General features: G+C 40.9%; 1 protein-coding gene across 1 annotated transcript in view; it reads left to right on the forward strand.

Annotated features, from left to right (window-relative positions):
• Positions 1–23,902, forward strand: part of TBX15 (T-box transcription factor 15) — a 90,479-nt gene that overhangs the window by 36,245 nt on the left and 30,332 nt on the right. Inside the window, exon 2 of the mRNA XM_066341187.1 lies at positions 17,609–17,822. Coding sequence (XP_066197284.1) covers positions 17,609–17,822 — 214 coding nt within the window. The remainder of the gene's footprint in view (positions 1–17,608; positions 17,823–23,902) is intronic.

Raw genomic sequence — 23,902 nt, forward strand, 5'->3', positions numbered from 1 at the left:
CCTCTTCCATAAATTATTTTCCCCCCCATAACCTCACCACATCATCTCTTTCCATTTCTGTCTCCTTCCAGGTCCTTTTCTTCTCAGTTCTTGTACTCTTTTTCTCCTTTTCTTCTTCCTTTTATTGTCCCTAACAGATTTTATCTGCTCCATCTTAATCTGCTGAGAGCAGAGAGCACTACGCCTCTAAAGAAACAGGCTTTTATGATACTAAAAATTGAAACTTGGAGTGTTTGGCTTAGGAGGCTAGAAGACTACATTTCCTGAGACAGTAACTGAATTGAACCCAAAATTTACCTGTGTTTCTCCTGTAATGTCCTCTGCTGGATGCCCTGACTTTGGGAGCAGAGAAAGGAAACTGCCTGAGGTGCCCCTCTTCTTTGCTAAGCACTCGGGTGGAGTCCAGTCTTAGAGAGCACCAGTGGCTGCCACTTGCCATTTCCAATGGCAAGAAATAATGGAAGACTGTTAAGGGGTACAGGATTTGCTGACCAGCTCCTCTTGTCTGTAGCTTCCAGTCCTCAGACACTGTCAGTGAGCCCAGGTTCTGGGTTCTGTGTTTGTGCTGGAAGGCAGCCTGCCCAGTGGTGAATGTTAATTCACACACTGCTGCTGGTTTGAGACAGCGACCATGAATTAATCATGGACTCTATGAGGGAATGGCTCAGGTTTGAGCAATTGTCATAAGCATGATTCAGCTTGGTCCTCCCCAGGATGCTTTTAGCACAGCTGAGCACAAACACAGGGAAATATTCCTGGCAGGAGGTTGAGGACATTGTGTGTAAGTAGATCTGTGTGTCTTTGCTCTTGCACATGTGTAACCTTTATGTAAACCCCCTCAAAACAACCTAAAATAAGTAGGAAATTGCTTGAGCTCATTGAAGAAGCTGGAATATAACAGTTTTCTGTTAGAAATCATCGATAGAATTGCTTTAAATTTGATGTGGAAAACAAAGCATTTATTGGGATATTGAGATCTGTACTAAACCAGTCTGTGCTACCACAGATTTTTGCTTTCTGATGTTTTGTACTGTCAAGGCAACCATGCTGCCTTATAAAGTTTAAAAGCTCCACTTAGAGAGGCTGTCCTGGCCTGTGTGAATGATTTGCATGAATTGTAATACACTTTTTACTCAAAAGCTCTACATTTCTGGCAGATTCTTTTGAGCGCTTTTCAAAACTTTGAAATAAAAAGCTGAGGAGTAAGTAAATGGGAGGAAATCACATGCAGTAAATCATCAGGAGTGCATAGACTGTCTCAGGATTGTGAAAGAAATAAAGTGTGAAATAGTAATGATACTGTAAAAGAGATAAAATAAAATCAGAAAAACAATGGGTCAGGCATTAAGCAGCATGAAGGCTGCTTTGCTCTGCTCCAGCAGCTCAGTATAGCAGCTAAGCAATCATTTTTTAGCTGGAACTACACACACTTTAGCTCCTGTGAAGCTGTGTGCTGTGCCCCTCTTTCTCTGGGTGAAAGAACAGCACACAGCCCTTACACTGACACTCTGCAGAACTCATTTAGTGGGTCAGTGTGTGGGGATGGGACAGATGCAGTACTCACTGCGTGTAGATTTCTGTAGTTGGAGTTCCTGCTTAGTTCCCTGTCAGCTCCCAAGCTGCTCTGCCCAGTCCTGCTTACAGCAAGAGTAGGGGAACCCCAAGTTTATCCTTGCAAATGTTCACAAATGCAACTGTGGCAAGATCGTGCTAGATTCTAGGAAAAAAAGATTTTGCAGTGATCAACAGCAACATTGACAAATCTTATAATGACTGGTGGTGATAAATCTTACAGCTCTATCACAAAAATACGTCACAGGATTTGCTCACATTGCATGAAATTGTTTAATTATCTTCTTGCCTAATAGCCATCAGTACTGTGTGTGACATATTTAAAAAGGAGAAAAAATTATTGTGCAGCAGTAAATGTGGCCAGAGAAGAGAGGAGTGAGAACATGTGAGAGAAACAATTATGCAGACACTAAGGTTGGTGAAGAAGAATGGGAAGTGGTGCTAGAGGTGCCAGAGATAAGATTTGGAGGTACGTGGGGGAGGGAGAAGAGACCCACTTACAGCAAATGCAGAACCCCATGTCAGAGCAAGTGGATACCTGGAAGAAGGCTGTGACCCTGTAGGAAGTCCTGGCAGGACCTGTGGACCCATGGAGGTTGGAGCCTATGCTGGAGCGGGTTTGCTGGCAGGACTTGTGACCCTGCAGGGGACCCATGCAGGAGCAGTCTGTCCCTGTGGAAGGGCACCCACATCGGAGCAGTTTGTGAAGAGCTGCAGCCTGTAGGACTCGTGCTGGAGAAGCTTGTGGGGAACTGTCGCCTGTGGGAGAGACTTCATGTTAGAGCAGGGAAAGGGCTTAATCCCTGAGGAGGATGCAGAAACAAAATGTGGTGAACTGACCATAACCCCAATTCCCATCTCCCTGTGTCTCTGTATAGCAGGGAACTCTTGCTGTTGTATGAGGGGTTTTGTGAAGGGTAGCAGTACCCTGTGTTACATGCAGGAGAGAACTGTGGTGCTTCCTGGGATGAGGGAAGCTCTTTGTCACAGTCTTTCCAGGAGGAGGGGGCTGCTGTGGCTCAGGTTTCAATGCGGGGGACAGCACATGCCTTCTGCTCGTGCTGCGGAATGGGACAAGCTCTGCCACCTGTCCCTCAGAGAGGGCTGTGTGGCCTCTTGCTGCTTGAAACACAAGGGACCCGAGAGAAACAAGTTCTGGGACTGTGAGGCTGGGTGAGTGTGGTGAAGGCAGTGGGATACTATAGGTTATCCCAGAAATATCCAGCACAGGACACTTGCCCTGTGCCCTGAGGGCTTTTCTGCACAGGAAGTTCTTACTGGAGTCTTTTGTTCTTACGATCTTTTTTTTTTTTTTTTTTTTTTTTTTTTTTTGGTTGGCAATCAGTGTAAGGAATTCTTTATTCAAGAAAAAACACAAATTTGTGCTTGCTGAGTAACCCTATAAGCTGACACAGATTCCTGGATTTACAAACAGCAGAGTTCTTACACAAAGCATATCCCATGGATGTGACCTTCTCGGTTCCTCTCTCACTCAGTAAAGAGAGGAATTGGTTGCTCTCTAGCTGTGTCTTCCTTTCAAGAAAGGCACACTTTTTAGAGTAAAATTCGTAAGTTAGCTGTTTTTCTGCGAAGTATTTAATTTACTGAGCTTGTCTTATCCTGGTTGCAGAGAAAGGTACAGAGAGGCAGGAGATATAATAGATGCAATGTTAGATTTGCTTTGCCTCCTTCCGGGGAAAACCCGTTGCTCCTATTTTCAATTTCATTAGTTTACCTTTCTGTAAATATCCTGACCTGTTTTAGCAGCAGAAAGGTAACTGTGGCTGCAAAACTGGCATTTTGCAAAGGCATCTTGAAATTCAGCCATGAAAATAGCCATTTAATTTCAGCCAGCTACTTCTATTTTTTTTTTTTTTTTTAATATCTCTATTCCTCAGTGGAACTTGCCTGCAACTGCTCTGTGCAAATGTGTGATAGCATTTTAGTACTAGTTCCTTTACCCCTAAAGGCCATAAAATTTATGTAAAAACCAGACTCTCAGGAGTCCAAACCAGAATGCCAGTCAGGATTCTGGGTGCTTTATGCAACGAAGAGCATTCTGTTGAAGCAACTCCACATTTCCCTATTGCGTTAGTGTTTTTCTCCATCATGAAATGGATGTGGGCAAGAAAGCTGCTGAGATGGGTTAAGAGGTCCCTCCTTAGCTGATCACACAGGGGGAAATGAGCTGATCTGCTCGAGCAGATCAGACCTGCAGCCAGCAGTACAAAGACAGACTGACACGAGCTGCGGAAAGGGAGAGAAAGGATGTTGTGGCTTTGAAAACATTAGCCTGGCTCACTGTCATTCCTTCTGCTGGGGAGTTTTGTGAGAAGTTGTAATGCCTCCTGGACTGTCCTCTCTTTACAGCATTTGGTGCCAAGAACCCAATTCCACCCAATAAACTGTTCTAATCCCCAGCTTCTTCTTTCTCCTTCCTACCCTGTACATTTGTTGTACTTCTGTTTTAGGCTTGTCCTTTCCCTCCTTCTCCCTCTCCATCTTCCATGGCACATCTCACTGAAGAGCAGCCCAGCTGCATCTCAGACCCTGCTGGGCTCCAGGCTGGAAGGGGTGGGTCAGAATTTCACTTTGAAGCATCCCTGGGAGGTTTCCAAACTGTACTGGAAGAGGAAATTGCTGCCTCCTCCCATAGCCACATGGTCAAACTCAGCAGCATCAGAGACAAGCCCAGGCTGCTTTTCACATCAAATTATACCACACAAGAAGAAGGTGACAGAAGTATGATTGAAGGAAAGGTGGAGAGAGGGGAAAGTATGTTCTTCTGAGAAAATCTTTTTCTTCTCCTCTTATTCCATGAGAACTGGTGGATCCCTTACTAGTTCAGTGCTTCTCTCCAACCACTTCATGCCACAGTATGGGAAGGGCTGAAAGGTAGTTTTGAGCCACAGATGGCAGCATTTCAGCAATAAGAAGGGCATGGGAGGATGCACAAGAGCACCAGAGATAATAAATTAAGTGATGAAATAATTTGTTTAAAAACCCAATAAGGAATGTGCTATCTGGCTGTTGTGCAATTGTGCCTCACTCCCAATGAAACCCCAGTGACAAATTAAACTCTGCTTTTCCTCTGTGTTCTTCTTGAACTGAGCAGTAAGATAAATCTGCAGCAGTGTCTGGGAAGGATGTGAAGAATTATCTGAGTGTCAGAAAAGTCACACACTTTTTCATTAAGACCTTTTGTGGGGAATATGCTAAATGGTAGTGAGTACTGGTAGGACTGGCAGACACTGAATTCTTGGTGTGTTGGTGTCTGTGGGACTCTTTCCATCTCTGGGCTTTAGTCTGAGTGATTTTGACTTCCCATTCTCTGCATTTTCTGCAGTAGCACACCTTCAGCTTTCTCTGTGCCACAGTTGCTTGTGATAGAAACCCCTAAGTGAAAGAGGACTGTCTCAGTGTGCAGGCTGTAAAGCTGGATGGCAGAGTGGCTTTTTGGGAGACATGCAGAGACTGCAAATTCAGTGTGCTATTTCTATATCTGTTCATGTTATTTTAAACTCATATCATGAAGGCTGAAGTAGAAGTTAATGGTGATGTAAATTCTCGTTTTCTTCTTCAAAAATATATGTAGTATTTGCATTTTTAGTTGTAGTGGAGATTGAAAATTTTGAGATATTTTATGTTTCCTTTCCACATGAAAATGTTCATCCTTGTTTTCTAAATGAAGTAACTCATTAGAATGCTTCATATTCCGTTGTTCTCATCTGCAGTAAGATACAGCAAGCCATTCTTTCCACTCAAAAGGCCAACTTTTTTAGAGAAAAGATGGTTGGAAAGAACCCTCAGCAAGCTCAAAATATGCATATAATTTTCCAAGTGTAGTACATGTTTTTAAAGGTTTTAAAAGAATGGGTTATGAAATAGTTTAGTTCTGCATGGTTGAAAATGTGTGGGTATTCATACACAGAAAATTACTAGCCCTCTTTTTGACATCCCTAAAGGGTGCTATCTGAGGTCACAGAAACCAACTGCTTTCTGAGGTCACCACTGATGCTTTGACATCACCGGTGGGGGAATCAGGCAAACCTGAGACCTTTGTGACTTCAGTGCTTCCAGACCATGCACTTCCCAGAGGACATCACAGTGGGGCATCCTATTGTTTCTAGTTTGCTGAACTGAGAATCAGCCAGGCAGGAGCATTCTGAATTATTTTTCATAAAATACCAAACTATCAGAAGGTTTTGCCAACATTCTCCATGAATATATCTTTTATATTAGATGTGGATGAGAGAAACAAAGGAAAACAGACTGGAAATTTCCAACACTCAGAAATGCTGCATTATGCAATCATCAGTTTTATTCTTAAGCAGTGGGATGTTTTTAATTTAACAGCTATCTGGATATGATTCTCCATTTCCTTTTATCAGTTTTATTCTGGCACAGCTTCTAACCAGAAAGTGGAAAAGTGAGCCTCACAGTAGGTAAGGCATGTAGGCACAGGTAGAGGTATGACCAAGAAATAGAAAGGTATTTATATAAAGTCATTGTGTGCAACACCTGTGAAGTGTTTATGTCAGAGCCATTCATTCCCTGTTTTCAGAAGGACCAAGTAAGTGCTTTTAGAGTAAGTGTAAGTGATTGGTTGTACTTCCCTGTGTGTGCCTGTAAATGCCACGTTAAAAGCCCATACTTCTTTCAGTGAAGTGAAAAAGGTTATGCACCTCTTCAGTTGTACAGATGAAGTGTTTGTGAGTTCTGCAAAGATGAATGAAGTCCGTGGAGTTTTTACAGTGAGCTTGTGATCACCAGATGTTGGAGTATGTGTGTGAATGCGTGCTGGTGCATCTGTTGTTTGGATAATAGGATATATACACATGTGGGACAACTGTGCAGTTGTAGGTGTTATGTCACTTGGGACCACAGCTTCAGCAGGCGTAAATCAGGGTGGCTCAGTGGAAGAAACAAAGTCCAGCAGCGTGCACTTCCTGGAACCAGTGTGTGTGATGGCATGTGGGGACTTGGACTTGTGGGATTGCGGTTGGCAGAGTGTGTCGGGATGTGACTTGGGGAGCTTCAGCTGAAGACAGTTGCTCAAAGAAAAGAGAAAAAAGCCAAGCCACAAATACGCATCTGAGGGGCATGAATGTTAAGGGAAAAGGAGAGAATGCATTCACTGAGGCTGATTCCTCAGGCTAAGTCATCAGTTTTGTGCTGCTTTTCCTCTGTGGAAGTACATGGGAGCTGTGAGATTTTAGAAAAATTCTGAGGGGAAATTCAATTTATGCCTTGGCATGTGTATGTGATATTTCAGATTTCAAATTAAGTCGGGTTTATATGACACAGTTGCTTTTCATAGCACTGGCTTAATTGAAGTTTCTAACACATCTTTTCCAGGTCCATGCACCACACTGTTGTAATACAGCCCTATGACCTTTTCAGTCACTTGTGGTTCTGTCTCCCATAAACTCACACCAACTCCATCCCCCATGCTGTTACTTTTAAAAATAATTTGGTTTGTTCCTAGCTTGGTCTTGAAATGCTAGAAGCTAATAAAACCAGAATTTTGCTCAGGTTCTGGAGAATTTTTCTCTCAATCCTACCTGTGTGGCTACATAGTCAGAGGTGGAAAATTGGCTGGTTTGCATGCAAGTCAGTGGTATGTGAAGGAAATAAAAGGAAGAATATGTTTATCATTTGTGAAAACTCCCCGTAATCATTGCTTAAGAAAAACATCTGGTGACTCTGCTGAGGTGATCAAAACAGCAAACAGAGCATTAGATTGCAAGAAACTTCCCAATGGACAGTACCATGGAAAATACTGTAATTTCGGCTGTGTGAGCCACTGGCAGATCACTGATTTAAAGCCCAAATACATTTTTAGGAACTCAATCCCATACATATATTTATGTGTCTTTGTGTGTGTGTAGCCATGTATGTAATAAAAATAGGACAGATTGAGCAAGTGAGCAATTGGAGTGTTTAGAGACAAGAAGAAACTATGTCATGAATGAAATCTAAAAGTATTTGGTTTACAGTCAAGAAGTTTAGATAGAGGGCAATCTAAACTGTACAAGGGCAGATAGTCTTCCAAAGTCTGGCTCAGAAAGGGATGTGGGAGGTCTGAAAGACAGCTTGGCTAATGTAGCGTGGAGATGAAAAAAAATGCACTTTAATGATTTGTTGAACTATTACAAACCCAAACATCAGTTCAACAGGACTGGCCTGATAATTACTGTTTTCCCAAAAGAAAACTGTAGATTGTGAATGAAATGAAATGAACAACTCAAACTTGAAACTTCAGCCTAATGGAGCTGCGTTTTTCTTGTGAAACCATTCCCATGGAAATTTCCTAATGATTTCCTTCTGAAATAGTCACATTTAGAAAGGAAATACATAGAGTGGCATGTATCTTGTTACAGTACAGCAGAAAATGGACAGTCATACTTTAAAGGCAAATAAAAAGTACTCTTTCTCTTCTTGGGTGTGCCGTTACATGGTGGGACTCACTGCTGTGTGGCAGCAGTGCCAAGAGTTCAAAAGGGAAGGGGAATATAGGACTTTTCTTGTTATTAAGATACCATCTGACTCCCTGATATTACTGTCATGATAACCACCACGGTATAGGGAAACATATATAATGTCTCTTTCCCCGTGGTTTGGCGGCCACCAAATATCAGCTTGCAAATATTTAAAATGTTAAGCTTCTTCTGTTTGAGCTGTGTTTATGCCTACAAAAAAGGTTAATATTTTCTGCACTTCACAGTCATCTTAAATTTCCCAGCGATTTCACAATGGTCTCAGGGAGAATGGATACCTCTGCAGCCTTAATCTTGTGTCATGTTTTCCTTTTATTATGAAGAATTTTTCTTTTCCTGTCTGCCAGAGAGTAGTTCAAGCCGCAGAATCCAGAAACAGACTACCCCAGAGTTGGTGCCCCTTTCCACCAGAGAAAAGTCTGCCACAGAGCTGGGATCTAGTTTCAAACTCCTGCACAATTTGTGGTTATTTAGAGTCAACATTGGTTTGAGTTGGTCTCTAAATATTTGTTGTATGGTTTTATTTATAAGAATAATGACTCTATGTTTGCAGGCTACAGCATATAATGTATCTAATGCCTAGTCTCTTATTTTTTTTTAAGCTTGCTTTAACTTTCAAGTGCATTTCCACTCTTTAATTTTACACAAACGCTTGGACATTGGCCAGACAAATTCTATGTAGTCTGTACAGTTCAGGATCTTGGCCAGATGAGAGTTGTCATCAATTTCACCTCCCTCTTCTTTTAATAACATCCCACTTTTCTCCCTTGTACCTCTCATGTTTTTAAAGGTTGCCATTCTCTTAATTCTTCTGTATTTTATTCAATATTGTACTGGGTTTCTTTTTTCTTCTGGTTTAACTGAATCTTACTTTTCTGCATGCTCTTTTCAAATCCCATATTATTTTAAATATGATCTTTATAAATATTCACTAGTCAGCAGTCCTTTTGTGAGGCTGTATTGGTGGTTCCTTTTCCTAAGTCCAATCTGAATGACAGCTGCAGAGGGTCTCCTCAGGGAATTTTAGGAATCTCTTGTTTTTTTCTATACTGAAATTTCAAATTGCATTTTCCTCAAAGCTAGTCTGACACACTGAAGGTGCAGGTTATTCTCGCTTTCCAGAAGACAATAATACAGCATTAAACCCTGAGTCCAACTTCTGCCGCTTCAGAGGATTTTGTTTTGAAATATGATTGCCAGAAGCCTCTGCTGGGAAAAATCATGCCTATAAAATTCTTTTAAACAAACAAGATACCACCATCTACAGATGGGAGAGTTTATAGAGCAGGTTTCTGGTTGACATCTATTTGATGAGATATTTTTAGTTGTGATAGATAGTCTAAAGCATGGACTGAGAATTGCAGGCAGTTTTACTCAAAGAATACAATGGGATTTGGAATGAAGTCTACAAAGAAAGCCTACACTGTGATACTTCTCAGTACAATCTTGGTCACCTAGATTAAGCTTCTGTAATGAGAATTTGTTCTTGCCAAGGATGAGTTCAGAGCCCTGCAGTCAGCATCTCCATTTTCAGCTGATGCCGTTCAAAACTGGGGTTGGTGTCTTGGATGTCTGGTCCAAAACTGAATGTTGGCATAGCATTTAAGTTGGTTTTTTCTCAGCATTCTTTGAAAAATTACAATAGGTTGTGAGATAAAATCCCACTTTAAAGTTTAACTGTGACTGATATTCTTTCTTCTGGCTGGAGCAAAACTTAACTTTTAAGGGAAAACCCCCAGGGCTGAGTATACTAGTAAACTCCAGCTGCTTTGTACTTCTTTGCCAATACTGGGAAGTCATAAAGCCAATTTAACTTTCTGGTTAAACCAGGTTTACAGCTGTTTTGCATTGCTGGAGTGGAGCAGAGCAGCTGGAGCATACCCCTCAATCAGGATGATTTTTTCTTTGCCGAGTCTTGTGTCTCTTTGTTCAGTTTTACATGGAATAAGACAAGGCAGAGGCAGGCAGCTCTTGGCAGTGCACACTCAAACTGATGCAAGACTTGCATTTAGAGCCAAAGCCACCGTGGGGTTTTTGTGTCTTTCTGTTTGTTTTTATATTCTCCTACCAGTTGTATTTGCCATGGGGATATAGATGTGTGATAACTGTACTGGCCTTAAATTCAGCTTTGGTAAGTGCAGCATTTTTTCGAGTGGGTTTTGCATGTTTTGTTGGCTCAAGTCATCCTACAAAAACACCTTATACCACTAATATCAGGTGGATGAAGAAGATTCTGAGGTTAAAGTGCCAGTGGGATTCTTCACTTGTCTCTATTGGTACCACTTGTGACAGCATCAGGTCATTCCATTTGTCTAATGCCACATTTCTCCATCTCTACAACATCTTCCAGTTTTGTCTTTTTGAGCCTTGCTAATACGAATGCCATTTTGTCCTGCCTTGGTTGATGGTCTCAAGCTAGAAATTAATTACTTGAATGCTTCCTTTGGCTTCCTGAGGTTGCAATGCAGCATGAGAATAGACAAAGTTCTTGGTTTGGACAGGTTTGTACTGTCTCCAGATCAGTAAATCCTGATGTTGGTTGCAACCTGCAGTCATGAATGGAGTAATAGTAAGTATTATTGAGGGATACACTAGATGAACTTTAAAAGTTTCCTTTGAGCAAAAAAGCATTCTGTGACTCTATTATCAGTAATAAACAGGTTATAAATTCTAGCTGTACGTAGTCAATAATGGGCTAATGCTGGAAGAAGGGATGATTAATGTAGTAGGGCCTGTGAGTGAATGGAAAAGTTCAGGGGGATAAGATAATCTATAAGAACACCTGCAGAACTATCTTCGTGTTATTTGTTGTGTGCAGTATGTCCATATGGTTACAATCACCAAGTGTTTAGAAGCCTTTGCCTACAGCAAGAGCAATTGCTGCATCAGCTGTGCAAAACACACCGTGCTAATTTGAACTGCTCTGTTGAACTCCAGACTGCCTCACCTCTGCTGCTCCTGCTGCCTTTGCCACAGCCAGACTTCTTGTGTGTTTTTGAAGTTACTGAGGTCTTTGGTCTAGCTTCTCCCTGATTTCTTATCAGGGAAAACAGCTGAGTACCTGAAGCAGTTGCACCAGCAGCCGCCACACCATAGCCAGATAAATTTCCACTCTTACAAATTGTTTGGACTTGGTGAGTTTCTGTTCTTTCACTTTTATGGGGTTGTGACATTTTGTTTCAAAATTCCAGTAATGTCACGCTGCTTTATGTATGGTTCTTAGGCTGCTGATTTTGTGGGGTGGCAGTAGCCAGTTTGAAAATCATAAATCTAAAGAGAACCATGAGATAGGTCTGCAACCAGCAGGAAAAGCAAGGTGTCCACTCTGCTAATTTCAGCTGAGGTCATAGGAAAAAAGTAAAACCCAAAAAAATAAAGTACCCCAAATTTTCTTTGTCCATGCATATCTCAGATTTTATACCTTCTTTGTAGTCTGCAGGTCCTAATGGCCAGCAAATCAACTGCAGGGGAGAGGGAAAGACCACCTGTTGCACTAAATATTCACAAACCCTGCAAACAAAAATAAACAGTAAAAGACCAAACCCTGAACAGCTTGTAACAGCTGCCACATTCCACCCAAGAGAAATCTTTATGCTAATGGAATCTGACAGGATCTACATTAGGTATCTACACATATGGGAAAAAAAAAAAAACCCTAAACAAAAAAAAGGGAAAAAAAAAGAAGAAGAAAAAGTCACAAGACAAAGAGAATAAGTCTGTTGGGCTCCTACGAGCAGGTGATGTTTTATGTATGTAAGTCTTTTGTCATTGTTCCCACTCCTGTAGTTTACATTTTTGATAGTTTGAAGTAAAACATTTGTTGAGTGCATGAGCTGCATAATATAGCCAAGGACTAAATTGAACTCTATTTCTTTTATTCGTTAAGTGAGGGGAGCAGTATCCCTGCTGTGCTCCAGCTGCAGAAAAAATTCTGCAGAAGATTCATCTGTGAAGATGCATAGAAAATAGTCCTTTAATATCTCACATTCCAGTTTACCTCTTGTATCAAATTGATGAAAACCCAGGAAATTTACATGAGGAATGTCAGCCAGTTGCGTCGTAGAAAGAAGTCAGGCAGTAGCACCTTGCTGATTTGTGTGGGACAGCTTTGATCCCAGGACACTGGTGCTGGAAACTGATTTGGGTTATTGTCCATCATCTTGGGGCACTCAGTGCAGATGCTGACCTCAGGGTCACCATGCTTGTCAGAATGGTGTTTACCTTCCTATCTGCCAATGAGAAGCCTGGGGATTTGTGGATCAGAAAAAACTATAAGTTGAGGATTTTCAGGGTGATACAGAGATAATAGAACTGTAAAAGGGATTAAGAAAGAAAAAATCTGAACTACTTTAATTTTCTTCTACAAGCTCAGAAATGGCCAAAGGTATCCCTGGAAGCTTTGGAAGTGGCCCTCTGGTCTGATTAGACTCAAAGGTTGCTAAAAGTGCTGAGAAACTTCCTCTCCTCCAGTTCTGTTCAACAGCAGTAAGCAGCTGGATGTGTGGTCAATGTGGTAAGAAGGGACACTTGGAAGCCATCCAACAGGGCAGTAGAAAAGGGAACTGTCTTTTTGCACAGTGTCAGTGAAAGATTTGTGCTTCAGGCCTTAGAGAGTTTTTTTGCACATTGAACCCAGGAGTCTTTTCCGTTAAATTTACAGTATTTTCCCATTAGATAGTTTCAACCTCTTTGAAATGCAGTTCTTGCAATAGGCTGTCTGGCTTTGACAGATCAGTCCAGGTTCCATGGTCAAAAACACTTGGTCAGTCTGTTTATCCAGCAAGTTGCCTATAACAAGGGACAGTGCTTTAGTATTTCCTCTGTATTATCTGTAGGGAAAAGCCTGTTAGTCTGGAAGAGTTAAGCATTGGCATTTTCCTGGTGGTCACCATGTCTGTCTCCAAAAAGACCAAAATGTTTGTGTTTTCTTCTACACACCACTCCATAGAACAGCAGAAATAATTGGTGGAAACATCAGAAAAAAAGAACATAAAGAATGAGCAAGAGTGGAAATGGATAGTTTTGGAAGAGACTTGAAAGAATGGGGAAATGAAGGAGGCACATTGATACTAACTGTGCAGTCAGCAGTAGTTTTGGGGATGTTCACCTCCATAGCTACGATGCAGCAGGAAGGGCCCTTGTTCCATCAGACAAGTGAGAGGAACAACCTTGTAAAGAAAAGCAGTTAAGATCAGAAAGTGCAAGTTCATACATTCTTGTAAAATTGATCAGGAACATTTTTACCTGAGACAGTCCCAACTGAAACTCCAGTGAAATACAGTAGGTTTAGAAATCTCAGTTGCATCTTCTCCCACTTTTTTTAGTGGTCAGTGATGGATGAGCTGGTTGTGAAGTATTAGTTCTCAAGGACTGTAACCTAGCAAGAGAAAATCATGAAACTACTTTAATTGCTACTTGTTTAACTTATGCCTAAAGTGGTACAAATTACAGATTCATCAGACTTGAAGGAGACTTCAAAATCATCTATAGCAGTCAAACTAGCACCACCATAACCACCCCTGAAACATATCCCTAAGTGCCACATCCAGACACAGTAGGATTGCAGCCTAACACAGTGCAAAAGAGTCAGCATTCCTGGGGCAGTATTCTGAGAAGTGCTCCTAACTGAAAGGAAGCCTTGTCCTGGGGAGTCTGGATTTCCCCCTTACTGGACCCTGAGTTCAGAATGTGGGCTTTTTTATAAGGCACCTCTTAAAGGAGAGACAAATGCTCTTATCTTGTCACTTTAGAGATAGAAGAAACTAGAGGTAGCCTATCTTCCTCAGAAATCCTTCTGTTTGTCCTTGAGTCATACACAATTTGTAGTACCAGCCCCAATCTGCATCTCTGGGTGCTCAAAGTTTCATAAACCATGATGGTGCTTCAGGAGCTATTGCCTGCTTTCCCTCTGCTCACACCAATGTAAAGTAAAAGTAATTTCTTTGAGTTTAGCAAAATTGCATGCCAATGAAGCTGGTGTGTGAAGAAATCAAGTTCCCAGTTTGAATGCCATAAGAATATTCAGATCTTCTTCCTGATTGTTTCATTTCAGCAAGTATGTGCACAGAGCAGCTTGAGCTGTGCTAGCTGCCAGCTGACACAATTAATTACTACACATGGAGACTACACCCTGCATCCCTCTAAAGATTGCTCACTTACAGATGTTCACACCTGTCTCTTGATTAATTCAAAATCATAGCACATGGAGAGAACTCTAGAAAAAATTCACAGTCTTATAGACCTGGCTGTCACTAAGGTTGAATTTTGTATGTCAGATGCACTTAAGGTCTCCTGAATTCCCTGGGTCTGGACTAACTGTCTCCAACTGGATGACAACATTCAGGAGAGCTTAGCTCAGGAAAGGCTGAAGAAAAAAACAAAACATGTATCAGTTGCTATTGATTCTGAACTAAGACCAACAACACTAGTGACTCTCCATTTCCAAAATTAGAAGAACGAGAGCTAGTTACTGTTCTGTGCACTAACTTGAGGGTCTTAATAGTTCATAACTCAGGGCACAAAGCAGTATCCTTGGAGAAAGAAGTGTTCTATTTTCCTTTGTGTGGTACCACATGTTTGGGTAGATATTGGCTTATAAGTAATTAGTGAACTCCTTTTGCAATTTTTGATTTGTGCTAGCATGGAAAATTGTATCCAAGGTTATGGCTCTCCTTTGACTTCCATAATTAGAGAAAGGCCTCTCCAGACATCTGGAAAGTCAGTGGGATGATACCAGTATAAATCAGTGAGAGGGGACTTAAGCCTTTGATACTTAATTTTTTGCAGCATGACATTCCAGTTAATTCTCAAGGATTCCCGAAGCTCCAGCCACATGCCCAGTTTGAAAGGCTGTCCAGGAAATGCTGGAATGAAGTGGGGACAGCACCTAGCCAAGTGCCCTCTGTTGGCCGTTTACCATACAGCCTCACAGGACAGTTTCTGAGTGCCTGAACCAAGCACTGATGATGTGGTCTTAAACCCATCTCTTTAGATTCAGACCTACAGTTTAGCATCTCATTTTAGAAGGAGGGTTACACTTTTCCCTAGATCAAGTCCCTTCAGGCTCCCAGTGTAGTTTATCTTTAAGTTGGACATTGGGAAGTATTTCTTCATAGAAAAGATGATTAGACATTGGAATGGGCTGTCCACGGAGGTGATGGAATCACTGTCCCTGTTTAAGGGAAGACTGGATGTGGCACTTAGTCCCATGGTCTGGTTGCCATCTGGTTGCCACCATGTCTTGTGGTGTTCAGTGATAGGTTGGACTTGATGATCTCAGAGGTCTTTTCCAGCCTGATTGATTCTGTGATTCTGTGATCTCAGAGAAGATGTTAGACGCCTGGTTAATGGTTTAGGACATGAGCAGGTATACAAACAAATCTTATTGTGATTTCTGAAGTATCCTCTTTATTTTTGTTGAGGGACAAATTGATTAACCATTCCTAGGGAGACCTAAGCATAGTGACCCCTACTCATGCTTATTTCTCCAATACTTTGAGGTGGAATAATTTGAGCTAGAGGAAGAAGATTTTACTTCTGTGTCACTGGGGTAGTGAAGCAGGGAACACATGTCTCAGCCTCTCTGTACTCACACTGATTATCTGTCCTGTGGCCACAGAACCCCAGAAGATTATCCCATATTATCTTGAATCACCTTGTGTGTAGGATATTAGTTTTGGATGTAGGACTGGTCGCCGTGTAACAATCCTCTATACACAAGATTGTGCCACTCCATTAGAGGGACAGACCTACTATTGCTTCAGCCTAACTTGGGAATCCATGGGAGACACAAAAAACTCCATTTTCAAAATGGATTGGGAGCAATAAGTACTGAACCTTTCTCATGTCCTGCGAAATTTCTACATTGTAGTGGCAGATTGTTTAAATAACTGACAAAGCTTACTTAGAACACCCCTCAAGCAAAATGTCCACTGTCCAGTGACATCACCTAGGGCTCTCATAAAAGAGAAATGCTTCCTGATGACACTTGGGACTGGAAGTTTCTCATAAACCATCAGTCAAACAGTTTATGTCCACACCACAGCAAAATGGATTTTCCACAAATGTTTCCACAAATGTGGAAATGATTTTCCACACATGTGGCAGGAGGTGAGGAAGGTGGTTCTGTGGGTGGTATCTTCACTGCCTCCTTCTTATCCATAGCCCTCTGCATTGATGTGCAAGCTGTAAACTTCAGACTCAGCCTCCACCACCTCAGGGTTGTTAAAGAGTTTCCGGCATTTTCTTGGTGTGTAAGGAATTTTACATGCCACGATTTAATCACATTTTTAGGACAGATTGATACTTTTTGTATCCTTGGGTTTCCTTTGCAGACAGAGATCTCTCTTTCTCCAAGTGTAGAGAACACATGTAAATAGCTGTTTTGTTCATTCACTGTGATGCTTTTACAGGTGTGATCAATGAGGACACTCTTAAATAATGTTTTCGTATGTTCTTTGAAATCCACACTGCTCTTCCTGAGCCATTTGATGGAGAGTTTAATATACTTTTATTCTTTCCCTAATCATCTATGTAATACTTGGGCAAATTTATTAAATTAAGGTTTGAAACATAAGCACATTGCTTTGCAGAATATATTGTGAATTATTTTGATGCAATGTGGGTGTGCAACACTGCTATTTGCAAAATTTCTTAGCTCTCTGTATGAAAATGAGGACTGAATATATACAGCATATCTACCCAATAAATGCATGAAATATTTTTGCAAAGAAATTACCACCTGACTCAACATGCCAGTCCGGACTTTTAAACTGGTTGAACTTCACTTTTTTGTTTGTTTGTTTTTTAGCAAACCTCCCTCTTCTCCCGCATACAGGTGGTTGTGTCATGAGATCTTTTCTGCCATTTGCTTCAGTTGTTTCCTTGGTAGCATATTCCATATGTTTACGATCACCTTTTTTTGTCCTTTAGTAGCCTAGAGCACTTTTATCACCAAAAGCTTCATGGTTATCTTTCCAGGAAATACCATTGTTCAAAAAAAGTTTTATAGGTGCAAATAAAACACATTTCCAGAATACTGCTGCCAAATAGCAAACCAAAAAAAGTTGGTTGTTTTTGATGATGAAGATATTAAAGGGAATAAAAAAATGTGCTTTTTAAAAATAACCAACTCTTTAATAGTACTGCAGGAGAATATTCAGTTCAATGGAAAGTAATTTTCCAGTAAGCCCATTTTATCTTAGTTTGAAATGACAGGTTGCATTAATTTTTTTTTCATTTCTGTTTTTCATCTATATTTTGTATTCTTGCCATTGCTTGCTACTATTTATATTTTATGTTGAGGGTCTTTTTTTCAGCAGTTTCTAAATTTTTACAAAAGAAGCCAGAAATCATGTTGGAAACTCAAAGCCCCAAATCAGGCTCTAGATCCCAAACTCCCATAGATATGTATGTCATTTAAAATGCCACTGTACAGTTATTTAGCACTTTCTGTGTTGACTTTCCTCCTCTTCCCTCCTCTTACCCTTCACAGCAGATAGAATCAAAGGGTCTTACCTGGCTTCTTTACTTTGCAGACTCAGAACAGAGCACTGGGTCCGACACAGAGGTGCTGGCAGAAAGGACATCCTGCTCATTTGGCTCCCATTCTGACCTTACATCTGGTGGCTCAGGCCCTCAGCCTCCTCCACCTTCATCCATGGAAGAGATCCAGGTAGAGTTGCAGTGTGCAGACCTCTGGAAAAGATTTCATGACATTGGGACAGAGATGATCATCACAAAAGCAGGCAGGTAAGACATCTCTGGCTTTCTGTCTAGTTAAGAAAGAAATCATAACCAAACAAAAAAATTATTATTTCATTTTTTTAAGGAAGAAGTATTTTTTTTTCCTTCTTGATAATCCCAAGGAATAAAAACGCATGAAAAATTGAACAGCTGTCTGAGTTTCTCAGTTGTATCTCCTATTAGCTTTCTTAAGACAAGTAAAGTTGTTTCATATGGCTGTTTGAATAAGTGGCTCCAAAGGAGAACTGGCAGCTGTAAGAAAGCATTGAGGATAGTTGTTCCTTTGAGCAAATAAATCAGGAAACAATCATTGTACTGTTGGCTGTACTGAATTTAACATGAGCTATGAATTTTGGGGGGAGCCATTTGAGTTTCCTTTCAAGTTTCCATAGCACTTAATGAGCTTTTTGATTTAATCTCAGAAGTAGTGAAATTCAAACTCACCTTTGCATTAAACGAATGTCCACCAGCAGCCCTAAACAGATGCATTGTTAGTGACTTCTGGTATAAAAAACTGTGCAAGCCTAATGTTTTCCTTTGCTATTGCGGTGATACCACAACAGCTGAGGTTAGAAAGAGCCACTAATTAGCCAGATTTTTTAAAAAGAAAAACTTCACCATGACAGGTCAGCCAAGGGGAAGATCTTCACTGCTGACTACCATTTAAAAATGGCTATGAGTCTGTTCGCCAAAACACGACCTAGAGGTATTTATACATTTCTAGATGTCCCGAACTAGGATTTTTGGGCACGTTTGCGTTTGAAGGCCGTTTCTTACCTACACCTAATTGAGGTTTTAATTCCGATTGTCGCGGAGTTGGAGGACGTCAGCACCACGGACAGAGCCCGCCAAGGCGAGCAAACACCGGGAGTGACCCGGGAGCTGTCCCGACTGCGCTGCAGAGACACAGCCGGGAAATTTAGCCCAAGTTTTGGGGGAAACCCACGGTGTTCTGTTGTTTACTGCGTTGTTTCATATCTGTGCTCCCAAAATTTGGCAGAACAGCTCGACTTGTTGTTTTATATTTTTGTGAAATGAGGGCTATTGCTCTCTAGCTCCAGAAAGTCCAGATAATTCAAGGAAAGTTACACTGGACAAATAACCGAGATGATCCCTGAAAAAGATTATCAGAGCCAGATTAGCTCCCAGTTTTAGACTTCAGTGGCAAAGGAAGCATATTTCGTCAGTACAGAGCGGGCTGCTGGTTTTGACCTTCTTCCTCAAAAGGAAGAGGCAGAGTAACAGGAATGGTATCACTTGCTATTGTGCACCACCTCTTCTCTGGAGATGTTAAAGCAGACACAGAGAAAATCATTATTATCCTCTTTTCATAGGTGGTGACAATTGAGACCTAAACAGATCAAGTGATCTGCCCAGCATCATTAAATGTGGCACTCAAAGAACTAAACTCCCTCTTTCTGGGTTTGTTGTCCTGGTCCTTGGGCCATACTGTTTCAGGAAATTAAAATAATACATTATTACCTGTTAGAAAAACTATAACTAATTCTCTGATGATGCATGGAGTAGATAGACTTAAAAGCAGTATAAATATCCGTATGCCCACCAGTTCAAAGGAAAATGGCTGGAACTTAGTGGTATGAAGAAGATCTTGTCAGCTAACACATTTCTGAATAAAGTAGCTGACCCTTCTGACACCTTACAAGCTCGTGTGGATAATTCTTTCACTTACAGAAGACCATGTATGACAATGGAGTCATAACTTCCTGTGCAAATGATATCTTTGTTATAATCAGAAATGATATTTTTTTCTCCTTGAAATGCTTGTAAATATTTGAGTACTGATGGCCAACTGTCACATTACTGCCCACAGAAAATCTATGTAACTACTAAATAGATGTGTTTTTTTCTGCTTGATGAAGTTCTTCTCCAGAAGTGATGTGAACAATATTGGGAGGCTGCTGGTTGTTGTTTTTTTTTTTTTTTTTTTTTTTTTTTTTTTTTAAACTGTTGACTGCATTTGTAGGTTAATAATTGCAAAGCATAACGAAGAGCTGTGCAGTTTCTTGATGTAATACACCTTTTTATTGAGGATGGTCCTTACAGGTGTGATAGAATTTGCAAATTAAATGGTTAAACAGTTCAATAGGTTAAACAGTTTTCTCTCAGATAAGGTGTGCCTGTGATGGATGAGAGCTGGGTCCAGCAGTTCTGTTTCTCCATATGGAATGCATGATATATGATGCATTCCAGAGATTAGATTTTATTATTTTTGGCGTAAATACAGATCTGGTTATTACCTGAAGATTTCCTACTACTTATTCAAATTCTTAGAGACACGCAGTGTAATTTACATCTTCTTCCTTCCCCACAGAAAGTTTTGCTCTTCTTGCTTTCTCTTTGGAAACCTGGAGTCTCGTAAGGCCTTCTTGTTTTGAAAGCCATTATAATTACAGACTCAGTTCCCTATAACTACAGCTGCTCCTTAATTTTCTATGACTTGTAAAGCACTTCCTGGTTCCTGCCTGTCCCCACAATGTCTCTCTGCTCTTGCTGTGTAATGCTAATTTCTAACCTACATTCTCATTTCAAGCATATTTCTGGGGCTATATCCTGCCTATGTCAGGCACACTACACTTTTTGACTTTCAGCCTCCTACTCTCATGCACTTCTAATTCTGCTTTGTTGTTATTCTTTTCTTGACGCTGTATTTATAGATGTCTCTTTTTTTTTTGCCTGTTTCCATTAACTTACTCCAGTCTTCTTGTAACTCTTCCTTTTTCCTTTCCATCAAGACGTTGTTATTTAGATTTTAATCAGATGCTTATAAAAAGACTTCTTTGTTCCTTGCATAAAAGATGCAAATGGCTGTCAGCTGCAGTCATTCAAATCTGCAATTTATCTTTATCTCCTTTTTATCTGAGAGGTAACCTTGGACTCTGTACAAAGTAAATTCATCTTAAGCCCTACATCATACTGATTTGAACAACTAGTCCTAAAATAATTTTTTAGCACTTTTTCCAGGAGAGGAGAGAAACACACAGGCAGCATCAGTGGAGGAATTTGAAACCTTTGTCCCATCTCTACAATGCCTGTCCAATGTCCATGATCACCAGAGCTGCAGGGGTAACTGTTCATTAAGTGATGCATAGAAATGCTGCTCAAAGTGGGAAAAAATGTGCACTTATTCCTGGAAGAATACATTACCAGGAGTGCTTGGAGTCCTCCTCTGGAAGGGAAGGGCTGCCTACTGTTTATGGAGGGGCTTTTATGAGTGCTGCTATGCATACCAGCAAATCCAAGAGGTATCATTCTGGGAGTACAGGTTGTACCTGTAACAGAGCCAGGATCTCATCTCAGCCTTGGGGGAAATTATCTCATCTGTCGTATCACAGTTGTTGTATCTGTGCTGTGGGATGGCTCAAAACAAAATGCTGATGGCCAGGATAGGTCATAAGACTGGAAAAAGCCATCAGTGAGTGAAACAGGTGACCTTGTCCTCTCCTGACATCTCTGTGCCTCCTGACAGGTTAAGCAGTACTTTGCCTGAAGTCTCTTTGCCTCTCTGAAATCATGAGTCTGAGTTGTTTGCAACATGTACCTGAGTATATGCTGCAAACAACTCAGACTCATGATGTTTATGTTACCAGGTGTTATTTTTTTCTTTCCAGTGGAAAGAAGGGTGGGTTCCAAAGTGCTCCTCAGTTAAAGAGAGCAGCAGAGATTTTGTAATCAAGCTCTGTTGGTGCTGAAGGGGCCCATCGAGAGGACTTCTCAGAGCAAGGGCTGGCAGGCCACAGCTACTGAATTGATTTTTAGTTCCTGGCCCCATGGGCCAGATAAACTTGCTCCAACTTCCAGAAGAATGTCTCCTTTGGGAGCAACAGAGAGGATCTGTTGGTCTCCCTCTCCTTCATAAACAATAAATCCATTTGCTACCAAGCCCTGCCCTCAGCTTTTCCTCTCAAAACACTCATCTCTACATGATCCCATACTGCAGATGGAAAGAGAGGGGCATTCCTCCATTGCCTTGCCTTGCCTTCCTTTCCTTCACTCCTTACACATTTGTTTCTCTAAAGAAATAATACATTTGGCATCTGTCTTAAATGCAAGGAAATATGAGATATGAACTAACAAGGATAACTTCAGGTTGCCCTGTTAACTCACCACATTGTAAACGCTGTGCATACTTAATCTGAAGATTTAAATCAGATTATTTTGCAGAGTTTCTCAATTGGATTATTTTTATGTCTTGGAAATGACTATTCTGTCTATTTCTTTTGTGACAGTTGAAGAGCACATCCCTTCATTTTAGGCTTTGCATTTATTAGATATCACTGTTATGCAACCCTACTCTTATCTAAGTTCCTAACTTAAGGGTAAGAAACTGGAGCTTTATTCTGTTGGGGAAAAAATTCCGGTTTGGAGATATACCTGTGATGCTTCTCCTTTGACCAGTTTTCACAAAGTAAAATTAAGCTGTATTTTAAAAGAAAATCTTAACCACCACAACCACCAAAAAATATACTGCTAGCTGCCACAACCCAACTACTTTCTTTTGTGTTGAAAGTTCCCAAACGTGGTTCTTAATATGAGTACACTCCTGTGGTGGCAAATACTATTTTAATCAAGTTCTAGAGATATTTATCCATCAATGAAGTTCTATCTATCATTGAAGTTCATAAACTTCCACCTCATTATGGAGGAAAACAGAAACTGAGTAGACTGAGGCACATAGTTGTTAGCAAAATGCTTTTAAGAACACTTCTAAGTGGTCATAAAGCAGTTGTAATAACTTATTTCATATCACATCATATTTCCCCTAAAAGGATACTGTGCGTAAGTTCACAGTCTAAGTTTAGGAAGGGTGTTTTCCTGCTGAGTGGTAAAGCTAACATATAAATAACTTGATCATCCCAAACTGCTGCTGATATAAAACCTCCTCTTAAAATATATCAGATGTCATCACATGTTCCCTATGAAAACAGACTGCCTTCGTGTCTGTATCTGTTGACTATGAAGCTGATACCTTTCTAGATGAAAGATTCTTGACTGTTTATTAATACAGCCATACCCAAATGGCCTGAATTCCTTCCAAATCTTTGAGCTTCTTGTTTTCTATAAGGCTGGTGCCTCTGGGCAACCAAGAGTCAGCCAGGAGGAAATGCAGACAAACAGGGACTTTACCAGGATAATACAAGTGCACAGCCCTAAGTCTCCACTGTTAGCCTCTGCCTTTTCCATTTCCCTCTTTCCACACAGCAGTGCTGTGACAGTTCCAGGCCACACCTTTATGGCAAAAAAACCGTAATTACTTTTATAGCCACAGAAAAAGATAAACAGTAATAATTTACAAAACTTCAAAAGTACACTGAAACCTTAGAGAAAGTAGTGGGATCGGCTGACCTCTCTCGGATCATTTTAGAGATTAGCTTTTAAGCCTGCTGAACGGCCTGTGGTAATCTTTTACAAGGTATTTCATAAACAAACAACCCCACAGTTATACTGCAACTTTACACGGGGTTGCAGATTTGGAGAGAGTTTCTTGGGACACACAGAACATTCAATTTTCCCAACATAGTGTACAAACTTAGACCCAAAGAGACTCTGATTTAATCCTGGCTTTCTCTTCAACCCTCTGAAACATGACCTACTTCTTTAGCTGCTCCCAAGCCACCTCTCTCTAATTAAAGAGAGCTGGACTGTAAAATGCCACATCCTGTACCCATTTGGCTTGGCAGATTTAATGAGCCATTGTGGCAGAAACAAGGTAATGCCCTCAAGCCACTGAAGACTAATCCATTATTCCTTCTCCACCTCCCCCCAGTCATTCTACTAGCAAACTCACACCATCAGTTGCACAAATTGCTCTCCTTGAAGGGTTTCTGCAGACGATTTTTCTGACAGTTTTACGTCTCTCATAACTTGGGTTAGCTGTGCTGTGGATGCTGTGGCAGCTGTGGGGTGGTGCCCTCCCCACCCCCCACGATAAATAAGCCCTTTTCCAAAGCAGATGCAGTTACTAATAGGTCAGATCTTATCTTCTCAGTGTGGCCTGAAATGAAAGAGCTATGGGTAGGGCAAGGGCTGAGCATCAACCTCCTCCTCCTTCCCACCCTCTTTTGCAA

Source organism: Sylvia atricapilla, chromosome 2, assembly GCF_009819655.1.
Source record: "Sylvia atricapilla isolate bSylAtr1 chromosome 2, bSylAtr1.pri, whole genome shotgun sequence".
NCBI classification, from domain to species: Eukaryota; Metazoa; Chordata; class Aves; order Passeriformes; family Sylviidae; genus Sylvia; species Sylvia atricapilla.